A 21931-nucleotide genomic window follows, 5' to 3' on the forward strand; every position below is an offset into this window, starting at 1 on the left:
CTACACTATCTGCCACTCCCTATTTGGTCCCAGCGGGTCTACACATGGCTCATATACCAGGGTTTGGACAGACACGACAACCCATAGTGATGACTGTAGCACCCCAGTAGGCCGTTATAGTAGTAGCATTGTGGTAGCACGGGGTAAGACCTCCAGTCGGACTAGGAGTTGGATTTGCTGTAGGGTTTGCACGAGTGGTAGCACCCGTCAGCCGAGAGAGTATGCCAGCACCTGCTGAAGCACTTCCAGTAGCAAAAACCGTGGCACTTGCGGAAGCCCAGCCAACAGCAGAAGTTGGGGCACCTATAGTAGAGAGCATACCGCAAGGGGGAGAGGAGACTGCCCTGGAGGTACCAGACCTTCTAGTACTGGAGATAGCAGAGAGCCAGAGTACGCTTGGCGTGCACTTGGATGTAGTAGGGTCTGATGTAGTAGTTACGGTGGATGCAAGACTTTTAGCATCACCTGAGTGTGATAGGGAGAGGACTCAGAGGGTGAGTACCTTTTTGAGTACGCGGTTCCATCGTACTTTGGCTCCTCGGATGGCCTATTTGCAGACTCCTATGCAGGATGATATTCCGGAGGTAGACACTCAGTAGGCATAGGTAGCAGAGCTAGTTCAGGACATTAGACTGTCGCACAGTACTGTTGAGCGTATGGCGGATGCTGTGGAGATGGCTATGGGTGTGCAGCAAGAACATCCACTAGCGCGGGAGATAGGAATGAGAGGCATTTCTTGCTGATGTTGCAGTTCTAGCATCTCGGGCTCGCCAGGTGTTAGATTCGATGGAGACTCAGGTGGTGGACTCAGTTGTGAAGGAGCTGGAGGGAGTCATCTTGTTTATGCGATTGGGATGCCCAGCTGCCTTCATGGTTTGTTTTGAGGAGCGAGGATGGCCGAATGTTGAGACTGATGAGATACATCAGGATTGGGCCACGACGAGAGATTCTAGTGTGGAGAGCCGGGTTGAGGCTTTGATTCACGAGATCGTCAAGTTATACAAGGAGGCGTATTACACCCTTCGGAGGAGCCAGGCAGATCAGGTAGCAGCTGAGAGGGCTTGGGAGGAGTCAGTTGCCAAGTTAGCCTCAGAGAGGGCAGCCCTGTTAGTCAGACAGAGTTAGGTGGCAGCAGAAAATGAGGAGTTGGGAGAGGTTGCAGAGATGATGTAGTCAAATCTGGAGCTTCAGATGGAAGCGGAAGCCGAATTGAAGATTGAGAAGGAGTAGGTCTACAAGCTGCGGGCTGAGTTGGGTGATTTGAGAGCACAGACACCTACCACGCTAGGGACCCATCCCCCTGCCTAATATCTCTGTTCTGATGTCATTAGTTGTACAATTTTGAATTTTGTTGTGTTGTTGTCTGGAGATGACTTTTCTTTTTGGCGGAGATGATGTAGTCGGTGAACAATTGTAAATCAGCCGATGGGTAGGTTAGTATGAATTAATTGCTTTGTAGCCAACCTCTGGCCGATGGGTCCCTTCGGGAACCTTCTGGAAGGCCCTTCGATAATTATACATACACCATTCGAGATGGCTTGTAAGCATCATTGTATTCGTCACTGTAAGCATAATGTAATGTCTTGGCATATGCGAATAATACAAGGAGTTCTGCTGTTCTTATCTATTGTCTGTGTGCATTGATTCATTTACCCTAGTACGGTAAACAAATGGTAGAGGGGCGATATTACACCCAGCCTCTTTTTTTGCCTCTAATAAAGCTTTCTCTGTATTTATTTCTGATTAACCTCTAGTAAATTTGTCTGTGAATAGATCCTCATAGGCAGGTAGTTCTAAATAAAATTTCTTGAGGATTTCTTGAATAAGCTTTACAGGGTGATAGGAAAACCAGCTCTGATACCAGTATAATTACCCAGTTGGATATTCTCTCCAATTGTTTTCATAGATAGTTTTCAAAATATAAACATATATCCTTGCAAATAAACTAGCAGAAATAACCAGCAATAAACCCAAAAATGCTCATAGAATTCACTCAAAATGTTATTGCATTATACAATAACAATACAATAACCAAATATCACGTCCAATCTTAAATACATAATATACAATTAGATTCGAAATAATAATAAAATGCACCTGTAATCCCAAGTGTGAATTCTGATATGAATCCACCACAAAGATGAATTGTGGCTATGTCCAATCCACCCAAGAAGAGCCTAAAGGTTTTTGTCCTCAGGATCCTCAACAAGAGAAAGCTAGCAACTTCCCAAAGTTCTCCAAAGAGGAACCAAAAATTCAATCTCAAAATCAAGCATGCTCAAAAGAAACCATCTCTCCTCCTCTTATTGTCCAATGCTAAGTTGCACGGGTACCTCCCCTCCCCCTCCGCATTAGGAAAAGTTCGAACTGGTTCGCAATTCTGGTCTGGTTTGGACTTGGTTTGACCAGGGTAGTGTTTTTGCCTTGTGGGTTTAATTGGGTTCGAATTGGGATTGAACCCAGGCGAACCAACACTAAAAAGTTCAAACCTAGTTCGAACCCGCAGCGAACTGGGCCCAACGGACAGCTGGAAAGTGTTTTTTAAGCAAAAATTAAATGTTTTTTTAGGAAAGTATTCTGCTGTTGATCCCATTGGCCTTAGCGCAAGTACTACCGGAGAAAAATAAGATGAAGAAGAAGATGACTATGAAGAAGAAGACGAAAATTGAAGAACCTAGAATATTAATAGATTTTCATTCAATTAGTTAAAGAATGAACGTGAAACAATGATACTTGAACTTGATATTTTAAATGTTTGGAATCTTTGATGTTGAAGTTGATTGAACTATGTTAGTATATGATGGTATGATCACTATGATTACAAGTTTAACAGTTTATGGTCTTTTAAAGTTTCTGTTGTTTAAATGTGTTTATGCTACTATGCTACATTCTAATTTTAACTCACGCTTCATACAAATGTGTATCTATATATATATAATTTTTACATGTTTTTGTACTAACGAATCCAAACCCCTTCCGAAGTGGTTCTTGAACTTTGAACTTGGAACCTAACCTGAATCGATAACTTAGGTCCAATGCCATGACTCTTCAACTTCCTCTACCCTGTCTCCTTGTCATCTTGTAATACCATCTCTTATTAATGCCCCTTTAATATTAAATTGACTCTTTTTATAAATCTGCATTAAGCTCTCATAAGCCAAATTAAATATTTTATGAATTTGACTTTAGAATTCCTAATGTCTCGAAAAGGGGACATTACAGTCTACATACATCAACAAACACCAAATTCATCTTCCCTTTATATTCTCCATTAAAAACACTTTCACTGAGTCCATCTTGTGCTTGTATAGGGCATTTTGATGATTCCACACTTCATAGAGACGCCAATGGAATCTTTCATTTTGGGAGATATTATAGAAATTATGCATACCATCTGCATATTCTTGACAACTACAATGAGCTTTCAACAAATCTGTTTAGTACCTCTATAGATGTGACCTTTCATTGTTACATTTGATGAAATCCCATCTGACATACTATTAAATGGTTTGTATATAGGACATGTTTCCACATTTTTAAAGAACGATCAAGTATGATTTGTGTTTTCTTCTTCTTTATATCCTTCCATATCTTGCGATCATATCTAGGAGATGTGGAGATCAGCATTTAATCTTCATATCTAGAGGTAGTTTCAATTCTTCAAGCCCCCTTATTCACCTCTAATCGCATTTTTATATGTGTGTTGCATCCTGCTGTACTTTTATTTTACACTTTGAGGTGGCACAATGATACCTATATTGAAGCATGGTGGGTTACAATGGAAGCCCATTTCCAAGCCGATTGTTAGTCTCGTTGTTACACATCTCAGTTAGCAAGACTTGCGTCACCTCATTATTTGGTTATCCATCTCATTCCTATCACCAATGCTTTCAAGAAAAGGCTATCCATATTGGGATATGCAGATGAGGATCACGAGTATTTAGAGGAGCGCAACTTAGGACCAGTCGTTTACACATGTGGTTCACAACTCACACCCCTGATCATTGTGCTCTGCTAGATGGCACATCCATGAGGCAATTGGTCAAATGATATACGCGTCCCTCTTTAAAAATGCTAGAGAGCATTTCTATTTGGAATGATAGGTAGGATGTGTTCGTGGTTTTAGGAGTAAGCTTTACGCCAATTCAAAGCTTAAAATCATCCCCATTAGCATTGTTTCAACTTGAGAGCTTTCTTATGATTATAATGGCTCTTCACTATCGGCACAAAGGCATTGAAGACAATAGAATTCGCTAAACAAAGAAGTAGCTCACTGTGAATTGACATCACTTTAATAATGGACTTTATACCCATTTCCATTGCCATTTTCTTGCATATCTTATTGCAGGATATGGATTAATTGCACACCCCATGTGCTTACACTAGTGTTGCTTCTTTCATTCCAATGGCCCCTCCAAGTCCAAGTGCATTCTATCAAACAGTTTGTACGTGCTTTGGGAGGTAGCAATATTCTGTCAAGTAAAGAATGTCGACCATAATATGTTCCAATGTTCTCATTTTCCTAGAGTCCATAATGTTGTTCCTATGGCTCCCATTGTTCGACATTCTATCAAATAGCTTGGTGCATAGCACACTATCATTTGAGTTTTTCGGTCAAATGGCTAGCAGTCGGTTTATGATTGAAGCACCATTCTTCATCCTTGAAAAATGGCAAACATGGTTTTGAATAAGATACGCGATTCATTTCAACAACTCCAATCTGTTCAAGCATGTTCAAATTGGTAACTAGATTATTTGTCTGCTTTGTTTGTGATCAATCATAACTCTCACATTTTGGCATTCCATTAAATATTTGGTGCTCAATCTCTTATTTGGCCACTGGTATTATCACCACCTTGCAAAATATCAATGAATGTCTCAGCCTCCAAAACATATTTAACGCTTTTCACCAAATTAGTTTGATGTGTACTCTGCAACAACGGAGGCTCTCTCAAATGACTTGACACCATCTTGATGATATATGATGGAAAAAGGAAAGTTTCCAAGAGTTAATGGCGAATAATTGCATTGGGTACAAGCCATTGATTTTAGTCTATGTCTTCTTTGTTGAAAATCCCTCATTCTACTGAGATAATTGGTTTCCCAAAATGTGGCAAAAATTCCCATATCTTTGCCTACACTTGCAAATCATCAATGTCTCTTTCAATGATATCTTTGAAATTTTCTGCATTTTGGCATGGACACACAGAGCATAACTAAATTTTATTTAGGTTTATTAACCTCTTATATTTTGCTAAGAGGTTAAGAATGGTATAAGTGCAGGTAGATATAAGGAGGGAGGTTTGCAACTAGGGTGCACTAGCACTGCTGTATTCCATACCCTATTTGCAAGCTTCCAAGTGGTGTGGCTGGCTTTTGTGTGCCTTGGTTTTTGTGCTTGTTTTTTGTGTGTCAGTGCTTGGGATTGATCTTTTGTTTTTGAATCTTGTTGCTGTGTGAGTTATCGTGAGTCTGGGTTTAGGGTTTGCATGTGGATGCCTTTAAGTTTAACGATTTCTTGCTTTTTGCTTTGGCCAATCTTTCCCCTACACCTGATTAATTGTGATGATGAAGGGCAATGATGCTACAGTGATGAAAGATTTGTAGGATGAAGGTTTACCATGGAATGATGAGGGAAAATCTGCTGATAATTATGATATTGCGAGGAGCTCTAAAGACGAAGGGGGATCTAGCAATAATGGGATGGACAATCTTGCAATGATAGCAATGGTGTCAAACCGTTATATAGCACAGTGGTGGCAAATTCTTTTGTTTTGGTTTTTCTAGCTTCGGCTTGCTTTAGCGGAAGTTTTTCGTGTAGTAATAGAGATAATGGAGGAGGATGAGCCAATGTCGATGGAGATAGATAGGGAGGTGAGATCGACAGTGGAGGAAATTGCGGGGATGACAACGAAGGTAAGGTCCCATTGCCCTCAAGGAAGACACTCAATCTGGAGCCGAATGATGACATGGTAAAGGTATTTAGGGATGAGCAAAGTAGACTTTAGAATATTGCTATTTTTTTGTCTGCTTGGATGTTAAGTTTCTACTTGCTAGAAATGTTTTAGATGACTGGCTTAAATTTGTTTGGGAAAAAAGCTTGGCATTGTGGTTAGTTTTAGTAGAATGATACAAAGAGGCATTTTCACATGCTATGTAGGAAAAAGTGTTGAATAAGGGTTTAAGGAATCTAGGCCAAACTTTGTTTCGGGCTTTTCCGTGGTCTCAAAGTAGTAAACCAGAGCATCCTCACTAATTCCTCACCCTTTTGGGTGGAATTGCAGAATATTCAACCAGAGTTTTGGTCTTTTCTTTCGCTTATCTTAAAACCTTTGGGGTCTGTCATCCAAATTGAGCAATCTAAGATCACTCTCTTGTATTTAAATGCTAGAGCCCTAATTTCCCTAGATCCAGATGTTTCCTTTCAGGAAGAAATCTCAATCAAAATCGAAAATGAAACCCTTTGTTGGAAAATCCATAATCTAGGGGATTTGGGTGCTTGTTTTTTTTTGTTTGGTTTTGGAGGGTATCCCCGCAACACAAGCCCAACGGGTTCCCTTTACGAGGTGAGCTTGGGGCGAGACTAGTCCCTTCGGCCGAGGGATAGCCAACACGTCCCCCGAGTGTCCGTGGCGGGGTAACAACGGGTAGGGAGTCGAACCCGAGACCATGGGGATCTACCCACAACCTCAAACCAACTCGCCTAACCCATGCGGGCCATTTGGTTGGTTGTTTTCATTGTAAGTTAAATGGACATAATAAAAAGGATTGTTCGTTGTTGAAAAATATTTATAAAGGATTTAATGGAAGGAATAGGACAACACAAACGATAATGCTAAGAATGATCATAGCAAGAATTCTGAAAATGTTAACATTGATAAGCAAAATGAAGGTTGGAATGCTAGGAGTAATCACTTGAAAGGAAACTCTATTGAGAATAGTTTTGTTATTCATCATAATCCTCTCTATGATGATGAGTATGTGGTTGTCCATGCTAATGAGTAAGTGGATGTGAACCCCAAGAACCCATTTGGTGCTAAGCCTATATACATCCCTGTTGACAGAGAAAAAATCAATGATGATAATGCCCCAATTCTGAATGCTCAACAGTTAGCTCTTAACAAGCTAAATTTGAATAGTAGTACGGATTTGATTTCAAAACAACATAACTTGGGTGAGTTCATTGGTTCACCTGGGCCCTCTAACCTAATGCAGAATGGTGCAGCCTCTAACCTTGATAATCCTTGCCCTATTGTCCCTAAGGATAACTCTGATGAAGGATACGTTGAAGTTATTGGGAAAAAGAAGAAGAGGAAAACTTATGAAAGAAACAATAGTGCTAAAAATTGCGAAAGAAACAACAAAGTCAAAAGCATTGAAACCACGGATTGTTTTAACAGATTCTTTAAGAGTTCTAACTTACCTAATTGTCATTCATGAATTTGCACATATATAGTTGGAATATAAGAGGGCTTGAAATGCCTGATAGAAAGTATATGGTTAGGAGTTGGTGTAACAAACTCCATAGTAAAGATGCCATTTGTTTGCAAGAAATCAAAGTTACTAGGTATCATGCCTTTAACACCCTCAAGTTTGTTTGGGATAAGGCTAAATGCTTATACTCTGGTCACCAAAAAGGAAAAGGTGGGTTGGCTCCGCTCATCAGCCCAAAATGGGTGGAGAATCTTGTTTCTCATTGCTACTCCCCCTCCCATAGAGCTATTTGGGCAATCTTTAATTTCATTAATTCATCTATAGGCATCTGCAATATCTATGCTTCCAATGATTATAGAGAAAGAGCTCTTCTTTGGGAGTGGTTAGCTGATAACCTCCCATAAGCTAATTGGATCTTCATGGGAGACTTTAACATGATAGAGAACACTCAGGATAAAAGAGGGGGTGGACACTTTTGAAAAGGAAATGAGCATTATTTCTGGTCAAAATTTGAAAGAAGATTTCAAATCCATGACCCCCTTGATAAAAGGAAGAACAATTTTGAAGGCATCTGGTTTACTTGGTGCAATAATCAAGCTCTAGGTAAGAGAATTTATTGCAGACTTGATAGAGTTTATATGAATCCCTTCTTTTTTAAGTTGAAACAACAAAAAACAATGTTTCTCCTGTTGTGGTTACTCCTGCTAGTATGTCTGATCATTCTCCCATATATGCTTGCATTGATAATTTGGAGAACGAGAATACTAGCACTTTGAGCAAAAAAGGTTTTTTCAAGCTTAATGTCTCCCTGCTTTAGGAGGAAGATATTGAAAATACATTGTATATGGTGTCAATGATGACCAACCTCTGCAACAAAGATGCCTCAACCTGATCTAGGTGGACACTTGGAGAAAGGTCTTCCAAATCATGGGGTGTAAGGAAGCCAAGGATAGGAGAAGAAGTGAGAATGAATACCAAAAGAAACTTAATAGAATTGAGAAGGATTTACAAGATAGAGGGAGAGATGAATCTAGAGAAGGATTTGATTGATACTAAGATGCACTTGAGAAGGATTCAGAATATCAAGATTCAGGGTCAGAAAGTTAGAGACAAAGCCAACTGGCTCGAGGATGGTGATAGAGGTTCGAAATATTTTCTTAACCTTATCAAAGCCAAACAAAACAGAGAAGTCGTTGAAGGTATTTGTATTGATAAGGGTATCTCCAATGATAATAAAGATCTCCTTGAGGCTTTCTGTCAGTTCTATAAAAAGTTATTTAGTTTGGAGCAAGAAGCTAATAATATTGATGCTATGAATAAGTGTGTTACTCTTATTCCAAGGAAAGTTTCTATGGAGCAGGCTAAGACTATAGATCTCCCCATCAGTATTCAAGAGATTGGTGACACTATCTCCATTGCCAATGCTAAGCCCCTTGGGGTTGATGGACTCCCTGCTGAGTTTTAGAAGAAGAACAAGGAATGGATTTCAGAGGAATTTCTTTTGGTATATAAGGAGGCTTTTGAGTTTGGTACTCTTGGTGAAGGTATTAATAAAGGGATTATCAAGCTACTTCCAAAAGGTGGTGATAATTCTCAGGTTAAAAATTGGTGATAAATCTCAGGTTGAATCTCATTACTAGCTGGGAAGCTATGCAGTGGGGTAAAGACAGAGGGCAGAATGTGGGTATGGTTCTTTTGGATTTCAAGAAGGCAAATGATAGAATTGAATGGCAATTTGTGATTAAAGTGTTAGAAAGATTAGGGTTTCCTCCATCCTTCTGTAAATGGGTTGACATCTTGTTAAAATATTCGAACACTGTTATTTATATTAATGGGGATATTTCTGACTCTATTTCTTTGGGAAGATCTATTGGACAAGGTTGCCCCTTATTCCCCTCTCTTTTTGTGCTTGCTGCAGATGCCCTAATATATATACTTAATGCTAAGGAGTTGGGTCCACCAGTGAAGGGTATCTCTCTCCCTAATCATGATGAGCTCCTCCTTGACTAGTTTGCTGATGATACAACCCTTTTTGTGGAGCTTTCTGAAGCTAATTTTGATAATATGATGAGCAGGCTACAACTTTTTTGTAAGGCCTCTGGAACTAATGTCTCCCAGGGGAAATCTTCTATCATTGGTTGGCTTAATTCTCCTCCTGATTGGATTGGAAATCAAGAGTGGCAATGGTTTGGTCCCAATCACATTGTGAGACACCGTGGTATCCCCTTTTCTGTTGAACCCTCTTTGAAAGACATGTGGAACTCGGTTTATAATAAAATTGAGAATAAACATTTAAAATGGCAGACTCGTATGTTGTCAATTGCTGGGAGAGCTCAAGTTGTTCAAAAGGTCCTTTCATCCTACACTGTCTACTATGCTTCTGCTTGGTTGTTTGCTAAATATCAGAGTGTGAAGATTGAAAAGACTCTGAGATGCTTTCTCTAGTCAGATTTCTTTAGCTGCTAAGTGGATTCTCAATTCTCTTGATGGCAATGAGCCGTGGAAAGTCCTGGTAAGGAATAATATGACTAGGTCTGTTATTAAGAAAGGTAAACACTGGGATAATATTCCATTGATTGACATTGTTCTTGGGGACTTTCAGGTTAGAGCAGCTGGCTCAAATTTTTTTCAATCTATTTGGAAAGCTTGGACCCAGGTGAGACTGTTGATTCATTCAAGGTATGCTGTTGGGAAGAATCCTTGCTACTATTCTGGCAAGGCCAGATCCTTAGGATGGGGTGTTTATCTTAATGAAAAAGCTTTGGCCTTAACTCAAAGTTGCTCAGCTAAAATTTGGAACAAGAAAGGCATTTCTCTGATACAAGATGTTATTATTAATAACCAGATGGGTTCTTGGGAGGAAATCAAGAGCAAATTTATTATCCCTAATTCTCAAAAGAAAACTTATACTCTTGTTACTAAAGCTCTTGTTTCTTTTTTTCCTGGTAAAAGCTTCAATACTTATCATTTTTTAGAACAAGTTCGGTGGCACAATGGTAAACTTCTAGGTGAATTTTCTAGCAGGCAGATTTACAAGCTACTGTATGGACATTTTTGATAGAATTAATCAGGCGTGGGGTGTTGGTTGGTCATATGCTAGATGGCAATTTATTTTTGAACTTTTTTGGCACTCACATGTTGAACCTAAAAAAGTCTGTTTCAGATGGCTCCTCATTTTAAAAAAGCTTCCTGTGGGTTCTTTTCTTTCCAATAATGGGAAGCAGTCCATTGTTTGCTCCTTGTGTCATTGTGCTGAATCTTTTGAGCACCTTTTTTTGAGTGCAAATTTGCAAATAGAATGTGGTCTTTTTTTCTTGGCAATTCTTTTAAATGGAATCATAAGTCCTGTCTGTCTTGGCATGAAATTCTAGCTGGTTATGTTGAGGTTTTTGATTTGAAGTCAAATGCTTTTTGGTTTGCTCTCACTAATGAAATTCTATGGTTCATCTGGAAGCAAAGGAATGAGGAAATCTTTCAAGGGAGGCAAAGGGACCTTACTGGGTTTTTCTTGAAACTCACCCTCTTTCTCATCACTTCACAGGTCATGGCTGTAATCGAGGTGCCAAAGGAAAGATTCACATAGTTGCTGAGTGTAGGCAACATGCTGCTGTTCAACAAAGACATCTTGATGTCCAATTTTGTTTCTCAGGAGCAGGATCCAGATTCGCCCAATACCTCCAGATCCTCTCACAAGGGTGATCTTTTCAGTCACGAGGACCCTGTGAATGTTCAGCAAGAGGATACCCATGTTGTTCATAACAGCAATTATGAGGAAGTCACTGACAATAGCCCAGTGGAAGATGCTTTCTTTGGAGATGGTTGGAATCTGAATAATGTTAGTTTCAGAAGCAATGTTAATGATGGTTGGGACTGAATGTTGGATCTGTTATGTACAGTTGGTCTCGTTTTGGTCACTATATGGACTTTTTAGTTGGATCTGTTATGTACAGTTGGTCTCGTTTTGGTCACTATATGGACTTTTTAGTTGGATCTGTTATAATGTATTTGCAGTACTGTTCTATTTGTAAAGGCTGTACTGGACAGAGTTCTTTCAGTTACTAGATGCAGTTTGGCATCTAGTTATTTTTGAAATATTTTACTTCTGTAATCAGTTGATCCGTTATCTCTAATAGAAAAAAGAGGTTAAGAATGCGCTCCAAAATACATTTTATAAGTTTTCTTGCCTAACCTCTTTTTGGTTAGAGGTTAATATTTTGATTGAAAACACGTATTTTGGAGGTTTTGATTAATCTAGCATAACTCTTGACCTAGGAGTCGGATTCTGAAAATTCGAAGTGCTGGATGGAGCTAGGAACAAGCCGGAGATCTGGGAATTATAAAATCATTAAAGATTTGATAAAAGTGTGACGATTTAAAGCTTGAAGTTAGGCATGTATCAACTCATTTTTTGACTCAAAATGATGGAATTCAGACATTTGACTCACACGGACCATGGAAAATATTAGCCATATCATAGGTATCCTTACCTGACAAACAACCTTAGTTAAGCACAATGAGAATTTAAAAAATTGGGGCGGGTCTAATACCAAGGCAACAACAATGAACATTGAAAACTGAATCATGAGTGTGGTGCACTCTTTGAATGTCTAAACTTGAATCTTGATATTTACTGCCATTCCCCAAAATTGGCCTGTTGGACTGGTGTCCCGAAAACACATCCCATGGCCCCTTCTGTCAGCACTTATCTACATCCGTGTGTTTATATGTTTGCTTCATAGTTTGACACTACTCCATGTGTATTTATTTTCATGACATTTTAGTTAGCTAGTTTGTCTGAACTGCATAATATTCATTAGATGATAGTTGTTTTTTATATGGCATTTATTCACTGTGATTTGCAAATGCCAGTCTACTTTACTCTTTTGTAATTGTTATTTAAAATTTCATTGATAGGATTTGTTCTTTTGTTTGATGAGAATCCATAAATGGTAAGAAAACCGATTGAAGTTTCCATTATGCCTTAGTGAGGAATTTAGAAGGCAAGTTAAATGTGATTGTTGATGATACTTTTTTATCTGTAATATATTCTTTGTGCAAACACAAGAACAACCTGGATTTTTAGTCCGTCTATACTGTGCTGACCTGTTTTAAATATCGCTTATTTTGCTTGAGTTATTTTCAACATTATTTGTTTTTTCCCACCATTACAATGGTTTTAATTATTCTGCTCTCCTGCAAAATAATGTGCAGGGATTTCCTCGGACAGATATTGATATTCCAGCTGTTCGTTCTGATCGAAGTTGTCTTGCAAGTATGTTCCGTGTATTCTATTGTGATTTCTAGTACCAATGATTCATATGCTTCAGCTATCACTAGCACTGACACGAGAATGGATTTACAACAGAACCTTGATGGGCGATACAGTCAGTTCAATTTTTTCATGTGATTTGCCTGTTTTCTTAGAATTTTAAATCTTTTCCTTCAAAGAGAGAAAGCTCATATGTACTTGCAGAGATAGCAACAGTGAACCATCTGATGTTATCAGTAGCAAACAAACAACTCGCACTGCAAATTTGATTCAATATTTGGAAGATATTTGATTGAATGTTAGAGGCGGTTTTGAAGTGTGTTTTGTCACGATGGTATGTTTGAATGACAAATGTTACCCTACTTGGAAGGTGTTAGCCTCAAGAGTCTTCCCTTAGCAAATTGAAAATTGTTATGAATGCGTAAGTAGTAGAACACTCTTTCAGTCCCATTCAATTGTCTTTGACAGAATACTAAGAGTCACAACAACGTCTATTGATTTAACATGGTGGAATCGGTTATGTACAGCCTATAAACACCTCTAGTGAAATTTGAGTTCATGCACATGAACTTATGTAATATCCCTTTGGACATTTTCTCTAGATTTTTACCAGAGAATATTTTCTCCAGATTTTTACCAAATGTTCTACAGGAATTTACATTTCTATGCAAACTGAATTCTCTTTATCCAACAGATTATTTAAAATCATATAATATCAGACTGAAAAAAGATCTGAAATTAATTATAAAATATGAAGGTAAATCATTAAAATCTCATTTTTAAACAGATATGAAATACCTCTATTACAAATTTACCCAGTTGTGAACTTTGTCATGAATTCACCCAAAAAATGAATTGGGTTTCTGTACAATCCACCAAGAAATCTTGAAGGTTTCCATCCTCAGGTTTTAGAACTGAAGCTTAAAGCTCCTAAACTCTCCAAGAGAGAATAATAAACCAACGAAAAACCAAGCATGATCAAAAAGATCCTCACAATGTTTTTTATAGCACGTTCTTGTGACTTTGTTTTCGTTCTGTCTGTCTCCCCATATTCCTTTTCTTTGTCTCCTTATTTTACCTCTTTAAACTAAAATGACTATTATTTTTTTCTCTTGGCTCCATAAAGTCATTTTACTACTTTATTAAATAATTAAATCTAGTTGTCATTTAGTTTGATATAATTTGATAACTTAAATTTAATTACATGACTGATTTCTAATGTCTCGAAACCCAAAAAGGGACATTCCAATCCCCAAAAGGGGACATTGCAATTGATTCAGTTTTGTAAGTAATTTTATCATCATTGAATGGAAAACCCATTTTAAGTCCTTATGGCATTATTTAGATATGAAAATCAAACTTTCTGGATATAAAAATTTGAACAAATTTAAACTAGATTCTATTTTTAGACCCTTTATCAGCGCATAAGTTTTAATTCAGAATTGCAGCTTGTGGAAAGTTGATAAAATGTTTTGATTGTCTGCATAAACGGCTCCACCTTCTTCGCGGAAAACTACACCTCTACTGAGTGAGATGATTAATGTCCACATCAATCAGCCAATAGGCTTTATGATTGTCACAATAGTCTGTAAGCATCACTTTATGACTTTTGGAATCCACTTTGGTCCTCTTTGCATCTAGAATCTAAGCATATGTTGTTAAACCAAAAGCCTTTATGCAATTGATATCTGGCTTCCTACCAGACCATGCTTCCTCTAGGGTCTTCTTTTTGATGGCCTGTGTAGAGATTGATTCAGAAGGTACACTATAGTTTACACTGCCTGTGCCCAAAAATTCATAGGAAATGTATATGCTTCAACATAGACAAGGGCATTTTCATAATATTATGGTTCCTCCTCTCCGCAACACTGTTCTACTAAGGTGTGTAGGTTGTGGTAAGTTGACGCTTAATACCCTTTGTAGCACAAAAGTTGGAGAATTCATTGGAACAAAACTCCCCTCCATTATTTAACCTAAGAGTTTTGATCTAACATATTGATTCTTTTTCAACTAATGGTTTTAACTTCTGGAATTCATTAAGCACATCTGATTTTTCTTCTAGAAAAAACACCCACATTTTCCCAGTGAAATTGTCTACACAGAAGAAAATACCTGGCACCAGTGAACGATGCAATATTCACGGGTCCACAAACATTGGTATGAACCAGCCGCAAGATTTTGGATGCTCTCCAAGAGTCTCCATCTGAGAAGGGAGTGTGATGTCGCATCTCTCCTTGGCAGGCTCCACAAACACCAGGTGTCTCTGACTGAATCTCAAGTAAGTCATTCACTAGATTCTCTTGAGGCAACTAAGATAGGGTATGTTGAGGTGACCATACCAGTAGTTCTAAAGAGAAGTAAGGGATGAACTCTTCACATCCATTGCAACTTTCTGAGACTCTCAAGTATCAGTAAGACAAAATAATCCATGATCTTCGATGCGAATGACAACTGTACTCTTCGACTCTTTGTCAACAATATGGCACTTTTTTGTTTTGAAGAGGACATACAACTTAGGACAATTGCGCAAAATTTGACTCACTCAAACCAAATTGAGCGTCATGTTGACAAATACGAGATTTAAATGCAATCTGAACGTTGCCCTTGCTGACTACTGTATACTTTTCACCTTTGCCAAAGATCACTGAATCGGTGCAAGGTTTGTGCTTTGTGAACCAATATCTTTTGTGTGTAAACTTAAAGCATTGAGAAGCTCTGGGATCAATATACCAGGCAGATGTTTTGACATGATTTCTTGTTATTTTTGCCATAAATGCATAAAGGGCATTCTTGCTCAGAATGCTCTCCAACATGGGCCATCAGTTGAGACCATCCTGATTGGATTTTTCATTAGCTAACTGTTTCTTGCATTGATTCTTCATATGACCACGTTTACTACAGTAAAGACATTTGATTACCTTCTTGATTTGCTTTGTTCTTTTTGCTTATGTACTTGCCTTGGCCTTTTCCATACCCATTGGCTTTGTTAGTCAATCCTTGTTCCACAGTAGGTGTTTGGTTGCTCCTAAATTGTTGTTTCCACTTGATTTGCTACAGGAGCTTGCTGCACAATTCATCAAACTTCAGATCAACATTATATTGAAGAAATTGCAGAACTAGGTGGGCCATTTTGACACATCTTTGACCTGCAATTTTTTCCAATCTTGGTGTTTTTTAAGACCAATTGTAGCTCAGTGGTTTTGGTGACAGGACAAACAAATTATGGACTCTTGCAGTCAGTGTGAGTGGTTTGGTTTCCACGTTTTGGAGTATTCGCTGCAGCATCAGCAGGTCTTCTGTGCTTTTGCAGCACCCAACACCCTCGATTTTCTGCCCATGCCCAGCTATTTTTGGCACCTCTGACAAACTATTCCGTCATTGCTGCATCAGCCGACCCCCAATGACATTCTTTAACACGAGGACAGTTTTCTTTTTGGGCCAACTCACTGTTTATTATTGTTTGTGGTTGGCTCACCAAAGTGCCTTTTCAGCTTTTTCTGCGACATGAAGGAATGAACAGGTTCTTTTTATCTTTTTTTTTCAGATACACCAGATTTGCAATATTTTGGATTTTCGGCTCTTTCCTGGGATTTTTTAGTATATTTTTCCCATCAAAACCCTAATCCAATTTTCTCAGGTTTTTTGTTTTTGGGTTTTTTAACCCTAAACCTGATTATGGTTTTCTAATATTAATTTTTTTTTTGGACTTCTTTTCTCATCCACTCTGTTTTCTTATCTGATTTCAGGTTTTAAGAGTGTTTAGTCCGCTTCAATTTTCACATCTTCACAGGGTTGACCAACAACCTTCGTTTTAGTGACAACATCTTTGACCAACATTTTGTTGAAAAGGATTCAATGGTCTAATGGCTGCAACTACAACACCTAGATGGAACACATGTTGACAATATTTGAATATCGTTGTCTTGATAAGATCGCGTTGGGTACAGAGGCAAGCTCAGATAGAGCAGGGTAATTGGGATGAATATAATTAAGAAGTTGTCATGTTGTTCATGGCCACATGCCCATTAGATCATGCCACATCCTCAATTTGGTACATTGACTTTGGTGTCTCTCGACATTCTCACATCATTGGAATTGGTTCACAGAGTTCATGTCTTTCTTTAATTCAGTTGTTGTAGGATGAGGAGAGGAATATGCAGTTGTTGGTAAAGGAAATGTACAAATTATACTTTGTGGAAGGTATTTGAAATTTTTCCAATGTGTACTTTGGTCCAGGCATGAAGCTGAATCTATTGTCAATCAACCAGATTATGCTTAATTCTCTTTAGTTGTATGTTGTTTTCAGTGCACACAAGTGTACTATTGTTGATAGCGAGTCTCAATCTATAGTTGTCGTCGACCACAAGGATCATGGTCTATATAGACGCGTTGATACAAGTGATTTGTTAGGACATCCAAGCACTTGCAGTTTGTTTATGCAAATGTTTGTGGGCCAATGAATACTCCATACAATTATTTTCTCCTACTTGATGATTTCAGCAGGAAGATGTGCATGTATTTTCTCCAGCTTAAATGAAAAGAGTTAATGTGTTTCAAAAGTTCAAGCTTTTGGTGGAAAAAGATCCTGTTGTTACATTATCTCTTTTAGATCCAACAATGGTGGAGAGTTTTTGTTCATCTAAGTTCTTCGACTTTTGTATATTACATGGGATTAAGCATCAACTTACTACACCATACAACCCACAACATAATGGTGTTGTTTAGTGCAAGAATCGTACAGTCATTGAGATGGCTCGATCGGTGTTGGAGCATCACCTTGTTCCAAAGGAATTTTGGGTAGAGGCATTTTTAACAATTGTTTATTTTCTAAGTTGGTCTCCCACATAGGCTGTTAAGAAGATGACTGCAAAGGAAGCTTGGTTTGGTCAAAATCCCAAAATCAATCATCTAAAGGTTTTTGGCTCTATAACATATGGGGCTTCTAGATGCCAAGTGCACCAAATTGGATACCAAGACTCAATGATTTGATGTTCACAAGATATAGTGATACACATAAGACTTATCAGTTGATTGATGTTGACACCGATTGTCTCATATTCAGTCGAGATGTGGCGTTTGATGAAGACTGAGGTCCATTTCAGCCTTCTCCTAAGGACAAGCCTCCACAGGCTATAGAGATCGATGTTCATCTTGTTTGATTCCCCTGATGGGAGAGATCTAGTTGACATTGTGTGCCACTATCTCCTCCACAAGATAATCAGGCTCTACATCAAGTAATTCTAGGTCCTATTGTTCTTACTGCAGCAGATGTTGGTCCTTCTACTCTCCAACCTTAATGTTGGGCCAAGACCATTGGTGATTTTCATGACGATGAGTTAGGTGAGGTTAGATCTTCCCGAAATAAGAAGAAGCAACATGCAACAATCAAATGTTCTTTCATGGCCAATATTCACAGTATTTCTGAGCCTCAGACATATTAAGAGGCTAAGTACACTAGAGTGAGAACAGGTAGTGACAATTGAACATCAAAGTCTCATGAAAAAACACTTGGGTGTTGTCCGATTCTCCTCCTAGGGAAGAAACCCATTGGCTGCAAATGGGTCTATAAGGTTAAGTACAAGGCACCCCCATACATGTTACATCAAGATTGATAAATATTTGACTGATCATGGGTTTCAGTGCAATCCTTTAGATTCTAATTTGTATGTCAAGCATTGTAGTGGTGAGGTTACGATTCTTGTCATCTATGTTGATGATCTGATCATTACTGGTAGTGCAACATATTTGGCTGAGCAGGCCAAACAGAATTTGTGCTACACATTTGACATGACAAATTTGGGACTTCTTCATTATTTTCTTGCTGTTAAATTTTGGCAGATAGATGCTTTCATTTTTATATCACAGTCAAAGTATGCCAAGAGTTTGTTGGACAAATTTCAGATGCAAGATCACAATCCAATCTCTACATCTATGGAGAAAGTGTTGAAGCCTTTCAGCTAAATCAGATTCACTAGTGGAGAATGAGTCAACATTCAGGCAATTAGTGGGCAGCCTTATCTATCTCACTGCTACTAGACATGACACCATGTTGTCAGTTATATTTCTCTCTTGATGACAACCCCAAAGGATGAACATTGGGTTGTTGCAAAGCATGTGTTGCAATATGTGAAAGATACACTTGATTTGGCATTTTGTATGGCAGAAGTCAAGATCCTTGACTCATTGGTTATACAGACTCAAATTAGGGAGATTATATTAATGATAAAAAATCTACTTCTGGGTATGTTTTCAGTTTGGGCACAAGTTTAGTCACATGGACCAGCAAGAAGCAAGAAGCTATTTCACTCTCATCTAGTGAAGCTGAATACAGAGAACAGTTAAGGCGACTTGTGAGGCAGTTTGGCTTTGTTGGATGCTTGACGACTTGCATATGCCTCAAGCAGGCCCTACCCTCCTATTTTGTGATAATGAGGGATCTCTGAAGTTAGCCAAGAATCCAGAGTTCTGAATTTAGCCAAGAATCCAGTTTTCCATGAATAGGCAAAGCATGTAGACCTTCATTGTCACTACATCCACTATCTTGTCAAAGATGGAATTGTGATGTTGCAGTATATGCACACTGAGGACAGCAGTGTAGACATCCTCACCAAGTCTCTCAATCCTGTTATATTTAGCTAGTTCTTCTAGAACTTTAGTTAATGGTCATTTAGGCTTTCTTTTAGTTTGCTCATTCAATTCTATTTATAGATGTTGTCTTTATTAAGACAACCTTTCTTTTTTGTTCACGTTATTTTTAGCAATTGTAAATTTTATTTAAGAGTTCATTGTTCATACAATCAATCATCCTATTTTTAACAATTTAGGTAGGGGTGACTCAATGAGGTGTCCTAGTGACCCCCCTACCCTTGGCCCAAGAGCGGAATATCACCCCACTTGGCCTAATGTAGCTTGTGCCATCCATATGAGGTGGTGTACCTAGTGTAGTGTCCTATCACCATTTCCCTCAATCTTATTAACTCCTATTTTACCTCCAATGATTGAGCATCTCTATGCATTTATTCACCATGATAGAGGTTATGAGGAAAATTTGCAGTAGTGTCCAAATAGCTCCTTTTGTAAGCCCAAAGGCAGTCCCTTTGTTCCTCTTTGGTCCTATGGGACTCCTTGGTCACATTACCGTGAGATGGTGTGCTTAGAAGGTGATCTTATCGCTGTTTCCCCCAATTTGTGATCCCCTCATTTCCTGGATATGGCTACTTACATTAGGCAGAAATTACATATCGTATTTCAGACAAAAATCCTATCTTAAAATATTCCCAAGTCAGCAATGAAATGCATGTTAAATCAAAGGTATGCAGATTATCTGTACACATCTTTGTATATATAGCTATATAAACAATCACATACTAATAGCATAATCCTGAACTGCATATATAATTCAATAAAGAACAGTCATCAATGGATTCCTTACACAACGTATGTTCACATGATATTCATACCCAAGAATCGTAGATCTGAATATTATTAAATATAATCTGCCCCTTCTTGATGTCTTCCCTTCTCTTTCAGTTTCTATTTTTTGGTTCATCATCAAATGGATGATTATGTGTGTGTGTGTATATATATCCTTAATGGTTGGGAGGGCTGTGTCTTTCCCAACGGTCATCTTCTTTCAAAGGGAGGGACCTTCAATACAGCGTATTTTCCTTAACTAAATTACGGATTGTTATTAACTTAATAAAAATGTTTCTTTACACCCGAGTCCCAATAATAATGATCTGCGGCTTTATTTTATATCCCTCCTTCATTAAGGTTGAGGTCACAACATTGGTTAAACTTGCTGCATTAGTTGACGACAAGATCTCTCTTTATAATGTTTATATACACCTTGGTCAAGGGATCACTCTGTATATATCAGCCATAGAAATTGCTTTATTCACCGAAGATTGTCAAAATAATATTATGAATGCAATATCTGTCAATCTTCAGCATTAGAAGAAAATCTCGAAGGAATATTTTATTATGGCAGAAGTCTCACTATTGTGAGGCAATTTCTGATAAAAAAATGGTTGGGGTTGTGATGTTCAATATATGAGGGATTATATAGTAATATCATATTCCAAATTGTGATGTTCAATATATGAGGGATTATATAGTAATATCATATTCCAATTTAATAATTGATTGGTTGAATGATTAAATTTCTTTGATTTGATGATTTGAGGTATTGATGAGTGATGATTAGGTGATTGTTGATTTAATAGATTGATGCTTGATTGCTGAATTGTTGCTACCTTGACCTCAAGGTGAAGTGATCATTGATACGGATTTGATGACTGCTACTTGACCTTGCTGATTGATTAATATCATGAGGAATTAATGATTTCTGGATGAATGAAGGATTTGTCTTTGAGGGTTACAAGTGATGATTGATAGGCTATCCTTTGTACTTTCTTCGTGAAAGGGTCATCACCTTTCATAAGAACTGATTCACCACTTTCTAATGTTGCCTTTGAGAATAATATATTTACCAACTTGATGTCCCTTGGATGTCCTTCTCAAATGATGTTCTCTTTTATATCTCCTTTTAGTGTAGGGATTGACACCCTTTCAGTTGTTAATGCCCTTATGAAAGGGTCGCACCCTTTGGTTATGAAAAGCTACCTCTGTTTGACAACGACTGCTGACCCCTTTCACTTCTTATTTTATCTTCACCTATCTTTCACTTCTCAAATCTGCACATATCCAATTTAAGATCTGCATATCCTCTTCTTCTAGATCTACATATCTTATTTTCTTCTTTCCTTTTCACTTCTTATTTCAGACCCTTCCTTATAATACTTTGAATTTGCTCTGTATCTCCTCTACTCCCTTTCCTCCATACCAGTTGATCATTTCCTTTATATCTTTTGTGAGGAATGGCTGCACCTTTTTACCATGTCTGCCCTTTTCAATTGTCACACCCTTTCACAATCACCATCTTTTGAAAGAGTCTCAACCCTGCATCTTTTAAAAGAGTCACCTTATGTTCTTCCCTTCCCATCCTTCTCTTAGTCCTTCCTTAATTCTTATGCTCACACCTTTTCTGCTCTCCATTCCCCCCCTCAAATGAAGTTCTCTCCTCTCCCTTTTATGCCTCATGTTTGAGTGAGACACCCTTTATGCTTTTTGACCATTTGTTTAATTTAACTAAAACTTAATTATTATTTTAATTTTGAATCCTTTGATATTTTAAATTTATTATTATTGTTAATTATTTAAGCCTAT

General features: G+C 38.0%; 1 protein-coding gene across 14 annotated transcripts in view; it reads left to right on the top strand.

The window, feature by feature from the left end:
• The window catches only part of LOC149557185 (26S proteasome regulatory subunit), a 93503-nt gene that overhangs the window by 32901 nt on the left and 38671 nt on the right, over positions 1 to 21931 (top strand). For all 14 annotated transcript variants that reach the window (XM_089831900.1, XM_089831909.1, XM_089831899.1 and 11 more), the window contains one exon: positions 12646 to 12706. In XM_089831900.1, coding sequence (XP_089688026.1) covers positions 12646 to 12706 — 61 coding nt within the window. The remainder of the gene's footprint in view (positions 1 to 12645; positions 12707 to 21931) is intronic.

Source organism: Cupressus sempervirens, chromosome 5 (assembly GCF_028749045.1).
Source record: "Cupressus sempervirens isolate cs-2001-9-10 chromosome 5, ASM2874904v1, whole genome shotgun sequence".
Classification (NCBI taxonomy): domain Eukaryota; kingdom Viridiplantae; phylum Streptophyta; class Pinopsida; order Cupressales; family Cupressaceae; genus Cupressus; species Cupressus sempervirens.